The sequence below is a fragment of the Sorghum bicolor genome, chromosome 10 (genome assembly GCF_000003195.3).
Source record: "Sorghum bicolor cultivar BTx623 chromosome 10, Sorghum_bicolor_NCBIv3, whole genome shotgun sequence".
Classification (NCBI taxonomy): domain Eukaryota; kingdom Viridiplantae; phylum Streptophyta; class Magnoliopsida; order Poales; family Poaceae; genus Sorghum; species Sorghum bicolor.
The window spans coordinates 52,211,939-52,224,591 of NC_012879.2; the positions used below are offsets into that span (position 1 = coordinate 52,211,939).

Below are 12,653 nucleotides of genomic sequence, written 5' to 3' on the forward strand. Positions count from 1 at the left end.
CTGAAAGTTCTAAATTAGACTTGGAAACGTTTTATTGTGATATAGTTACTTTATTTGTATTTATTATTTAATACTGACCACACGGTTTTTAATGTAGATGTTGGTCCGGGAGAAAAAAGCAGTTCCAGTTTATGTGGTTAAGAGACCAGTTCTTCCTTGAGCTGCAATAATAAGAAGCAAGTGAATATGTAATTATTTGTTGAAGCAATGCATAGAAGTTCGAAAATAGAAAATTGGGAAGGAATCATAATGCTTCATATGTCCAAAGTTCAGCTGCAACCATTTGTCACTCTCATCTGACCTACTCTGTCATCATTTGCAACAACACTCCCCTTTCTCTATTAGCCACTACATGAATAACATTGTCATAATCCTAAACAATGAATAAATGATTCTAGAAAAACAAAAGGTTCACTAAGTGTTCACTTTGACTACAAAATAAAATTGAGTGTTTCGCATGCCCATGGTACAGCAACACCTTTTTCTTATTCTAGCAAATTATTCCAAATCATAAACCTACAGATACGATCGTAGGTTATGTTATACAAAAATGATTCCAAAAACATACTTATTACGGTGACGTATGCAGATTTAAAATATTATCTGGTACTCATGGATAAGAAAAATGCTATATGCGTTTAATGAAGACTGTCAATAACTAATTTAGGTGAATTGAGCTATCAGCGATAGTGCGCTAGATAAAAAAAACAATTCTTTCAATTAACAAATCATGAGATGTAAATAATCTGGATGATATTTGATAACAGTAGTAATTTTAGTTAATTAGATTAGAGTATGAGGTATGCATGCTTTGACCTTTAACTGAGCTTCCTAACAAATATTGATCTTGCATATTTTTCTTTCCATCTGATGATCGATGTCCATGGCCAGTATTCTGATCTCCTGAGCCATTTTGATCATGGTGGCTATCAACCTCTATCCGACCACCTTTCGCTTGGATGATTATGTGGATTTTATTTAGAAAGCAAAGCATGGAAATCAAATTGGTCTGGACTAAGGATTTTTTCTATTGATTTATATTCCTCTTGAATGAATTGAAATTCAAGAGACACCAAATTGATTATGATTAAATAAATTGCCCATGTATATTGAGTGTTAAAATTCATAAAAATCTATAAGGTCTCTGAATAGGCCCACGAACTCAAACTGAATGTACCTCTGCGACAGAGTAGACGGCACAACACATGATATACTAGGCTCAAAAAACTGAAAAAAAAAATCGCAGAAACTGGATCTCAACTCTCAACATTATAGCTTCTCAGTTCACAATTTTTGCATGTAAAGCAAAAATATTGAACCTTCCTAGGATAATTCTCTTTCATGTAGATCTGCCAGAGCGAGAGAGGGAAGGTGGAGGTCGTGGGCTCGTGGCTGGTGGGGAACTGGGGATCTTCGCAATGGTGCCAAAGCTTCAGCGTTCACCTCGCGTCGCACCATAGTTGCTCGACTTCATGCTGCTGCTGCCGAGGAAAGGAAGAGGACGGGAGTGCACTGACATTTAGCAGTTGTCTTCCTGTTTTTTCTTGCTAGTAAGTTGAGAGAAAATGTTTGGACAAGTATTCCCAGCCCTAGTATTTACAACTTTACAATCTTTTGCTTCACATCGTCTGGTCTTATCAAGAACAAAAATCAATGATTATTTGATAGCATCGGTTGAGTACTCACAATGAGATCAACTTGAAGATCACCTTAGATAGCTTGAATTTATCCAATGCACGGAGGCAATTTTGCACAAAGTGGTAAAAATCAATGCAATAAGTGTCATCAAGTGATTTTCTTGAAATTTTTTCGATGTCAGCTTCTGGCTTACAATGCAGTCAAGACGATGTAGTGATCCAATCCTCAGGGATTAATATTTTCTAATGCAAGCTAATAAGTTGCTAACTGATGTAAGCTAATAAAGAAAAACATTTGAACAAATAAGCAAGCTAGCCTTGGCAGCTGGAGTAGGTCCAATGTGGTTACCATAGAGAGACAGTTATACTAGAACTGGGACTAGATGATTTACTCATGGAATCATGGATTTGCCAAGCTTGTGATCTAAAAACCGTGAGATGTATTATCAAGGGTTAATATTTTATCTCGTGTTCCAATCATGCAGCATCAATGGCCAATGTGCCATCATCATGTTCGATGTCACCTCAAGGATCACCTACAAGAATGTTCCCACCTGGCACAGGGATATCAGCAGGTAAAATTTTAGCCTATTGCACATGCCCCTTGTTTCAGTATCCTGGAGTAGTATAATAGCCATTTTCTCGAATTGATCTGGTACATCTATTATTGTGCATATTAGGGTGTGTGAGAACATCCCGGTTGTCCTGTGCGGCAACAAGGTGGATGTGAAGAACCGGCAGGTGAAGGCCAAGGCAGTGACTTGCCACAGGAAGAAGAACCTCCAGTACTACGAGATCTCTGCCAAGAGCAACTATAACTTCGAGAAGCCTTTTCTGTACCTTGCAAGGAAGCTCGCAGAGTGGGTATTGTCGTTATTCTGTAGCAACTAGCAAATCTACATTGTACCACACCTATACATCTGCCCAATTTTCTCTTGATTGCAATGCTATGGTATAGCAACACCAAACGATTGGTGATCTGATACATGACTGTAAATGCAGGAACATGGACGTCAAGTTCGTCGAAGAGTTAGCCCTCGTCCCTGTCGACGTGACCATGGACGTTGCAGCGCAGCAACAGTAAGTCATTATTCAAGCAAACATGTACCTGATGACGACACTAATTTACCCTGCTGCATATACATTGTTTATATTATAATAGTAATAATGCTGAGTGCTTCTCAGATCATGGAATGTTTTTTATGGCATGCAGGATTGACAAAGAGATCGAACTTGCTGTAGCGATTCCCCCTGTCGGATGAGGACGATGATAACATGGATTGAGCTCAGCCAGATGCTGTGTCAGGCGGTCAGGCCGTCGGCAGTAGGTTAGTAGCTATCGGCTGCTTTAGTGGTTACAGATGTGTGTCCGTCTCAACTCTCAAGCAGGGTGAAGCTGTAGTGTATCTAGGGGGTGCAGATGCACCTCCCAAAATTTCGAAAATCAATTATAATCACTAAATTTTCATCATATATACAACCTCCATGGCAAAAATATATATACCCACAAGGCATGTGTACCTCTTCAATTTTCTCTAGCTTCGCTACTGCTCTTAAGGAGACGTCTTGGACTTGGTTGAGTTGTTTGGCTTGCTGCTTGAGGAATCTGATGGTATTCAAATAGGAATGATAAGTTCGTTTATGCTTCATGCTAAAAAAATCATTTATACTTTATTAATAGGCAATATCCCTTCTCTCTCTATCTTCTATTATTATCTTTTTCGTGGTGCGGACAACATGGGAGAATTTGACTGGGTACTAGCCTTCTTGCTCAACAGCATATCATACAAGCTATTCACAGTAGTGGAGTTGGGGATCACTCGGGATTTTTACCAACATATCACCGAATCAAACACCTGTTCATTTGGCCTAAGATGCAAGAGGATATACAGAGCTATATTAAAGGATGTTTAGTTTGTTAGCAAGCTAAGGTTGAGCACACCAAGGCTCCTAGGCTGCTTCAGCCCCCATTCCAGACCAAGCTTGGAAAGTCATTTGTATGGATTTCATGGAAGGCTTGCCAAAGTCTCAAAGATTTGACACCATTTTGGTTTGGATAACTGATGAAACCCAAAGTACTAACCTCTATGTTAATGTGTGTAGATTAGATAAGGTTAGTACATATCAAGTGATAGAGCAAGAGATGATCATGGTGATGATAGTGATGACCACAAGATGATCAAGTGCTCAACTTAAAAAAGAAGAAAGAGAGAAAAACAAAAGATCAAGGCAAAGGTATTGCTTAGGGTTTGGTTTTGGTGATCAAGACACTATAGATAGCGTGATTATGTTTAGGATACATAGTCATACTATAAAGAAGGGAATTCTTTGGCTAAGCAGTCTATCGAGTGTCGCTAGGTGACTTTGTTCATGTGCATGCATTTAGAATCTAGTGTGCTAACTTAACCCTTGAAAATATTTGTGAAAATATGCTAACACATGTGCACGAGGTGACACACTTGGTGGTTAGCACTTTTGTGCAAGGGTTGAAGAGGTGGAGAGGAGTTGGGTCTCTCTCTCTCCACCGAGCTTGCGAGGTAGGATTCGATACTTTTGAGAAAATAAAATATATATTTTCTATTGCACCAGTGGAAAGTTTGGAGAAGTCATGAGAGTGTTTTTTACTAGAAAAATACTCACCGGACGCTGGCTCCGGGAGCGTCGGACCCTGGGCCAGCGTCCGACGTGTGCTGGCTATGTGGCGCAGATCTATAGAGTGCATCGACACGTTCGACGTGTTCACGTCAGACGCTGGCCAAGCACTATTGAGCGTCTGGTGCGTGCGGTGACATCAGTAGATCTGTGAGCGGGGTTTTCCAGTGTTGTGCACATCAAACGTTGGCTGCATCCGATGCCCTACCGTCTAACATGTCTGATGCCTCCTCGAGCTATTTCTAAACTCTCTGTGTAGCGTCCACTATGAGGTCCGTGCATCCGGAGTGTAGCACCTGATGCGTCCGACGCCTCTTAATTCATCGCTTTAATGTTTAAGTGACCATTGGAGATCAACGGTTCACATTTGACTAAGGACACGTGGTAGCGATCCAGCGGTGTTGTTAGAGGTTAGGGCGGCGTTGGACGCTGGGTAGCATCGGACACCTAAGCGTTGGTGCGTCCTACGCCTCTGATAGAGCACTTCCCTAGGGGTAACAACTTTATTCTTTTAAATACATGTTGGTTGGCTTGGGCTCACTTTCTTGGCATTTTGATATACTTGACATCCTTGTGAGCCTAAGCAAACACCTTCCACTCATCTCTATCATTGATTCATCATCATAGTGAGATTGGGAGTGATTTCAAGTGCATTTGCTTGAGTGATTGCATTTAGTGGCACTTGAGGATTGTTGTGGTTGCGACTTTCTTGTTACTCTTGGTAGTTACCGCCACCTAGATGGCTTGGAGCAGTGGAGGAGCATTGTCATGAATTGGTGATTGTTCTTGGCCATCTCCTAGTGAGTGTGAGGGGTTCTTGTGCCTTTCTTGGTGGAGCACCAAAGGTAACTCTAGTAGATTACGCGTGTCATTGAGCTACCTCAACTGTAGGTAGGTTCTTGAGGTGTCCTAGTGAGGACGAGGTTCGTGTAACACCTTTTAGCCACCAAACCACCAAGTGTTGGTTGACACAACGAGGACTAGTGTGCCGGTAAGCACGTGAACCTCGGGAGAAAAAATAGTGTCGCAGCTGTGATTGTTTGATATTCTCCCAGTGATTAATTGTTCACATTTTGGTGATTGGTTCATCCCCTACACGATGGTATAAAGATCACATCCTATCCTTTTACATTCTCGTAAAGTAGTGTAACTAGTTTTAGTTGCTACCTTTGTCTTGTATAGCTTAGTTCACTAGTGTAGCTTGTAGTGACATAACTCTTATGTGCCTAGTGATCTTAGTAACTAGAATTGCTGGGATAGGTGGCTTGCAAACCCTCTATTAGAGCTAGAGCAAAAAATTTCGCTTTGTTATTTACTAACTCCTTACTCTAGAGTTTGTAGATTTTTAAATAGGCTATTCACCCCCCTCTAGCCATATCAGGACCTTTCACTCTTGTGGTCAGTTCTAATGATTAACTCTTGATGTCGCAAATAAGCCCTCCATTTCTCCACAACCATAATTATTGCTAAACATTTTTTTCATAAGTTGACATGGACTGATTCTTAGAGCATACAACCTTGCTCAATTAGGCTATAGGATGATTATTCTACATCAACATAGCCCCAAAGCCAATGTCACTAGCATCAGTGTCAAGGATAAATTACTTTTGTAAATCAGGTAGTGCTAAAACTGGTGCTTGCACTAAAGCCTGTTTCAACTGTTGGAAAGCTGTATAGTAACTATGTCCAAACATAAGGAGCTCCTTTCTTCAATAAATCAACAAGTGGTCTACTGATAAGCCCATAATGTTTTATGAAACTCCTATAGTGTCCTGTCAGGCCTAGAAAACCACTGAGCTCTTTCAAGTTTTTGAGAGTTGGCCATTGCTGAACTGCCTGAACTTTAGCTAGCTTAGTTGAGACACCTTGAGCATACATGTATGACCCAAGTGCTCCACTACTGACTGAGCAAATGTGCACTTAGACATTTTTCCCATAGAATTTGTGCTTCCTCAAGATATCAAACACCTGCTACAGAAGATGAATGTGCTTTGATAGAGTTGATGAACAAATCAATATATCATTCAAGAAAACTAATACAACCTTTCTCAATATGGCAGCAAAAATGAAGTTCATCACACTCTGAAATGTGGCTGGTGCATTAGTTAGGCCAAATGGCATCACTAAGAACTCATACAATGCATTATGAGTCTTGAAAGTTGTTTTGTGTGTGTGAGCCGCTTCCACAAATTGAAAGGTCCAAATGGCTAGAGGGGGGTGAATAGCCTATTTGAATTTTCTACAAACTTCAACTAGACAAGTTGATTAGTAAAACAAAAGGCGAAGCTATTCTAGCACTGGCACAACTAAGCTATGCAAGCCACCTACACAAGTCTAGCAAGAAAGCTAAACACTAGTTACAACAAGAAAGCACAACTAGAAGCTTGCTACACTCCTAAACAAGATAGCTAAGCTAAACAAGCTACACAACTAGCAAGGTATGCTCATAAGTAAAGGAGAGGGAAGTGATTGTTATACCAACGTTGTAGAGTAGAAATATAGCCAATCAATCAATCAATCACAATTACAAGAGAATCCTCGGCAAGAGATGACATAAGATTTTTTACCGAGGTTCACTTGCTTCCCGGCAAGCTAGTCCTCATTGTGGCGATACACCCACTTGATGGATCACGAGCTAATTGGCAATCCAAAGCTAAACCCTTAGCGGGTGCCGCACATCCACTCATAAGATGGGGATCCTCCAAGCCACGAGCAATCCACTAGAGTAGCCAATTGCGATCTCCCGCGGGGAAGGCTCAAGAACCCCTCACAAATCACTTGGTGAGGCTCGAAACAAACTCCAATCACGAGCTCAACACCACCGCTGCTCCAAGCCGTCTAGGGTATCGGGAAACATCCAAGAGTAATAAGAAATCCGCAGCAAACTCAAGAATCAAATGCCACTAGATGCAACTCTCAAAGCAATGCACTTGAATCTCACTCAATCTCACTAAGATTAGCAATCAAGCAAGAAGATGAGTGGAAGGAGTGTTCTCTAGCTCAATGTATGCCTCAAGTATTCAAATGTGCAAGAGTTAACCTCCCAAAGCCGGTCACCCTCTATTTATAAGCCCCCTCAAAGAAACTAGCCGTTGGCTGTTTTCACTGGGCTGAAATCGGGGGCACCGGACGCTACCAAGTGGGCACCGGACGCTTGACCCCTTGCGTCCGGTGCTCTGGAGTTAGCCACGTGTCATTCTTGAATCACGCGCGTCAGTCTCTAACGGCTACCTGCAAAACACCGGACGCTCTGTAGGTCCACACCGGACGCGTCCGGTGCACACCAGACTAAAACTCACGGAGGTATGCAAATACTCGGGGTCACCGGACGCTGAGCACCAGACCGTCCGGTGCTCACCGGACTCATACCCAGAGAGGTTTGCAAAACCACGCGGACACCGGACTCAGAACACCGGACGCTCTAACCTGCGTCCGGTGCCTGGCGTCCGGTGCCTAACCCTAGCTGAGCCAGGCAGCCTGTACACCAGACGCACAGGTGCAGCGTCCGGTGAGTGATTCTCAGTGAGAAATACTCCCGCGACTTCTCCAAATTTCCCACCGACGCAATAGAAAATATACACTTAATTTTCTCAAAAGCGCTGAAAAATCCTAGGAACCCACACCCCTCTCAACCCTAGGAACTCCACCTCCTTTGCAAAAGTGCTAACACCAACAAGTGTCCACCACCAAAGTGCATGTGTGTTAGCTTTTCACAAATATTTTCATCAAAGGAGTTAAGTTAGCACTTTACTAGATCCTAATGCATATGCTCAAGATATGGACCTAGTAGCACTTGATTCGAGAGATAACCGTTGTTGACGGTCCTTAAGTACTAAAATTAACCATCAACTAAACATGGAAAAGGATCAATATGCACCAAACATCTAGAATTAGGGTTTTATCTGACAGAATTCCACGAGCTTTGGTGTTTATCTATTTCTGCAGGGGGTTATCAGAAAATAGGGAGAGAAGGCCCACATGTCATGTTTACAACGAGATAATTACGTGTCGCACAATTTTCCTTAATCTAGAAGAGTCCAGAAGCCACGGAAACGAACGGGAGACCAGACGGGCTCAGGGGCAGAGCGCTCGCCCTCCCCCCTTGGGCGCCCGCCCTGGCCTCGGGCCAATCACAATCAACTTCGCAGATTATGCTCCACCGACCTAAAGGATCAAGGAAAACCGTGCGATCAATGTCAGTTTGATCCGACGGCCCAAATTCACTTGAAAGGACTATATAATCAAGGCCTCTCCACCCCTGGGGGAGAGAGGAGAAATCATTATCAGAGGTAGCCATCAAAGTTAGGGTTTAGAACTTCTCTCCCACAGAGAATTAGAATTAGCTACTCCCTAATCCTTCAAGTTTAGAGGATTGATTAGATAGAATTAGAGAAGTAGAGCACTACGCTCTAGATTCGGATCTTCGTTAATAAAGATTGGTATTATTTCATATCTTTCTCTAATACTTTGTTCTAATTACATTATGTCTCTATTTATTATGCTCTTAGTTTGTTCTAGTTCTATATTTGATATAGTTATGATTGATAATGAGTTTATGTATAAGTTTGCAAAGCGCTTAGCTCTTGACTCGAGGGAGTTAAGTGGTAGATCACATGTGGGCGTGGTGCTTAGATGTTATTTACCTGCAAATGTATCCTATTGGCCGGGTCGTGTGGTAGTTCGCGATAATGACAGCTTCGTTGATTCTTATATAGTCCACCCTCCGTTGATAGGACAGGCAGAATTTGTATTGCGGAGTAAGTCTTGCGATGCTCTGGTTTACTTTAGCAATGTTCCTTATACATGAATAAAGAGTCTTTTATGCTATATATGATCTTGTAGATAACTAGAGTAGGTTGTGACTTAGTAGATAGTAGATAATTTAGAATCCCTTCTCTAGCTAATCCGACGTCACCTTACATATATGAGGAGTAGTCTATTTTCTAATCGCTGTGTTATTTACCCATGAACTTATATTTCATTATCATTATCTTTATGGTTTACCCCCTGCCAAAGTAAGTGACTGTGTGACGAGTTCTTCATTAGTAATCATGTTCTTGCAAGTTTATCTCTAGTCTATGCCTTGATAGATTTAATCCTTATCTTAATTTCACCCCTGTTCTCTTGAGCAAAATTATAAATAACGATACCTGGAATACTTTTCTGGTGAAATGCTACAATGAGGTGTTTTATCTCTGCGCTTGCGGATAGAATAGATTATTTTCTAGGGAGCCTTTACATTCATAAATACCTTTGTACACTCTGGCACCATGCTAGGGATGACAACCTAGTATCCAAGTGGTGTTAGCTAGTGTCAACAACCGTGATTTCCCCTCTTGATAGTCGGCTATCTATCCTTAACCCGGTCAATCACTTCTCTACTCATCTTAGACCGGCAAAAGTAAAACCCTATGTTTATACCTTTGCCTTGATAACTTTGCTCCTCATCTATCACCATGATCTCCACATCATGCTTCATCTCTTTGTAATCATGTGGCCACCTTTCCATGCCATCATACACCTTCATCACATGTGTTGCTATGCCTAACTCAAATCACTTAAACACAAGGCATTAGCAACTTGGTGTCATTAATTACCAAAACCAAACTTGGGCTTTCAATATTTGATGATAACCAGCCCTAAAATCAAGCTTGGTAAACCATTTAGATCCATGTAGTTCTTCTATCAGCTTCTCCACTACTGGCATAGGATGTTTGTTCTTCACTATCCATGCATTCAGACTTCTATGGTCTACACAAAACCTCCAAGAGCCATCCTCCTTCCTTACTAACAAGACTGAAGAAGCAAAGGCACTAGTGCTAGGTTTGATGAACCCATTCTTTAGCATTTTAGCAAGTTTCTTTTCAATCTCAGTTTTCTATATAGGAGAATACCTATAAGGTTGAGTGTTCACTGGTTGGGCTCTAGACAGTAATGGGATTTGATGATCAAACTGTCTTGCTAGTGGCAATGAGTTTGGGGTTTGGAAGATATCCTCATACAAAGAAATAAACTGCTTAATATCCTAGGACATTGTCTCATCTTGAACAACAAGGATACCTTCAACAACACTATGCTCAACAATTTGCTTAAATTGGAACCATAGACAGTGAGTGATTGCCTGCCTCTTGAGCAAACCTCTTATCTTCAGCTCATTAGTAGGTGGACAGTGAGACACCTCTTGAGTCAAACCCTTCAGCAAGATTCTATGCCCATTATAAGTGAATTTTCATGTGCTCTTTGGACTAATGTATCCACATAGGGCTACAAGCTTCCAACCAATCCTCTCCTAGTATCATATCAAAGCATTTCACATTGAATTTAAATGTATGGCCTTGACAACTCCGCCTCAGGTTTGGTTACCTCTTGCATAACATTGGAGTTCCATCGGGTGCCATATACTGAGTTGGTTCACACGTGGATGAAGGAATTGACAACTTCTAGGATAACTGATCACTGATGAATGTGCCAAAACTTCCAGAATCAATAAGGATCAGTACTTGCAGGTTCCCAATTTGTCCACACAACCTCATTGTCTTTCTTTTCACCCCACTGCTAGTGATAGTATTCTCCACAACCAATACTGTCTCCTTAGATTAAGTAAGATCTAGAGCATCTAAGCATCAAAATCCTCGAAAGCCAGAGAAAATTTTACACCCAGGGTGGAAAATGATATTTCCAAACAGTGTGTAAAAAGTCAGTCGTATGATGCGTGAAGGGATTGCACCGAATAAGTTTCGAACTCATACCACAGATTCCTTGCTGGTTATCGATTACATATAAATGCTAAAATTAAATAGCCAAACTTGAATTCCCAACAAACTATCTTTACTGAATCTATCTTTTTTTTCATTTCCAAGAAAATTACCTTTTTGGGTTGCTTGAACGGACCAAAAGAATAAAGGACCCCTTTTCAAAAGGGAGACGAGCCCTCATTATTAGAACAAAAAAATGGTTGGTCTATTAGATTTATATTTGATGTCTTCAGTTATAGTTTATAAGACATTGGAGTGTAATTGGCATCTAAATGTCTATACGAGCATAATCATTTCATGTAAATTAAACTAGTTCGTAAGTACAGACCTTTGTCAAGGGTTCCCTTTTTTAAGTCACGAACACTATAACTAAATGAAACACGTATTGCAATGATACGCTCGTGAAAAAAATAATATAAGCATAAATTTAAACTTCGTAAATCTAGTATCCCCATATCTCTCAACTCTTATTGCAATTTAATTTGCTCACGACGCCTCCTCTCTCGACCTTTTCTTTTTTCCATCGTCCACTCACCCGTTCTACCCACGCTAGTATACCGAAAGTTATATTTTTTGAGCGACCAATATACGTACTTTCTTGAATTTAATTTTCATGTTTTGTTTTAGTTGGCCACGAGGCAGGTGTCGGGTCTTAGGGTGTTGACGTGTAGCATATGGAGTTGTTTTTTTGAAGGAAGAAGTCCATTTTAGGTCCCTCAACTTTCATGAAAGTCTGTTTTTCATCCTTGAACTTCAAAACCGGGTAAAATACATCCCTCAACTTTCGAAACCGTGCATATTACGTCCCTGACATGGTTATGAGCGGTTTTGAAGGCTGTTTTGTCTTTTTCATTTTTATTTATTTTGGATAAATATTTGTAAAATTATAGTAAATCACATAAAATTCATAAAATAGTAAATCTGATTTTGTTAGACTCCAGATAAGTACATCTACACAATGAACATATAATATGGTATGCTTTAATAGAAAATTTTTGTTGTATCTTTAGATCTGTGTTTTTCTATAATTAATTAGAATAGTTCATAGCTATAGTTTATATGGTCCAACTATGATTATTTTTTTATGTTGGGATAATTATTATATGTTTAAATTGTGGTAAAAATCTAATACTCATTAGATCTGTATAACTTAGTTATAGATTTATTAAGATTTAACAAGCATAAACCTAAATAAATCTATAACTAAGTAATACATGATTCAATGAGTATGAAATTTTTACTACAACTCAATCATAGAATAATTAGCCCACCATATAAATTTCATCACAATTGGACCATAGAAACTATAGCTATAATTAGTCTAATTAATTATAGAAAAGCATATATCTAAAGATGCATCAAAAAAATTTATATTAAAATATACTATATTATATATTTAATATGTAGATCTACTCATCTGAAGTTCAACAAAATTGAGTTTTCTATTTTATGATTTTTATGTGATTTACTGCGATTTTTAAAAAAATCAGCCAAAATAAATAAAAAGAAAAAGACAAAACCGCTTTCAAAACCAGGTCAAGGATGTAATGTGCACGGTTTTAAAAGTTGAGGGATGTATTTTGTCTGGTTTTAGAGTTCAGGGATGAAA

At 40.0% G+C, this 12,653-nt stretch overlaps 1 protein-coding gene across 1 annotated transcript; it reads left to right on the forward strand.

Annotated features, from left to right (window-relative positions):
- LOC8082247 (GTP-binding nuclear protein Ran-2) lies at positions 1,358–2,528 on the forward strand. The gene is made up of 3 exons (XM_021449893.1): positions 1,358–1,550; positions 2,123–2,212; positions 2,318–2,528. Exons 2-3 carry the CDS (start codon positions 2,148–2,150, stop codon positions 2,526–2,528), a joined length of 276 nt encoding a protein of 91 aa, XP_021305568.1. The 5' UTR covers positions 1,358–1,550; positions 2,123–2,147.

What these genes read in the sequence shown, in the direction of transcription:
- LOC8082247 (XM_021449893.1), top strand. Translation starts at nt 2,148, where the DNA reads ATGTTCGATGTCACCTCAAGGATCACCTACAAGAATGTTCCCACCTGG. An exon ending in TGGCACAGGGATATCAGCAG is followed by an intron (nt 2,213 to 2,317) that starts GTAAAATTTTAG and finishes TGTGCATATTAG; the next exon opens with GGTGTGTGAGAACATCCCGG.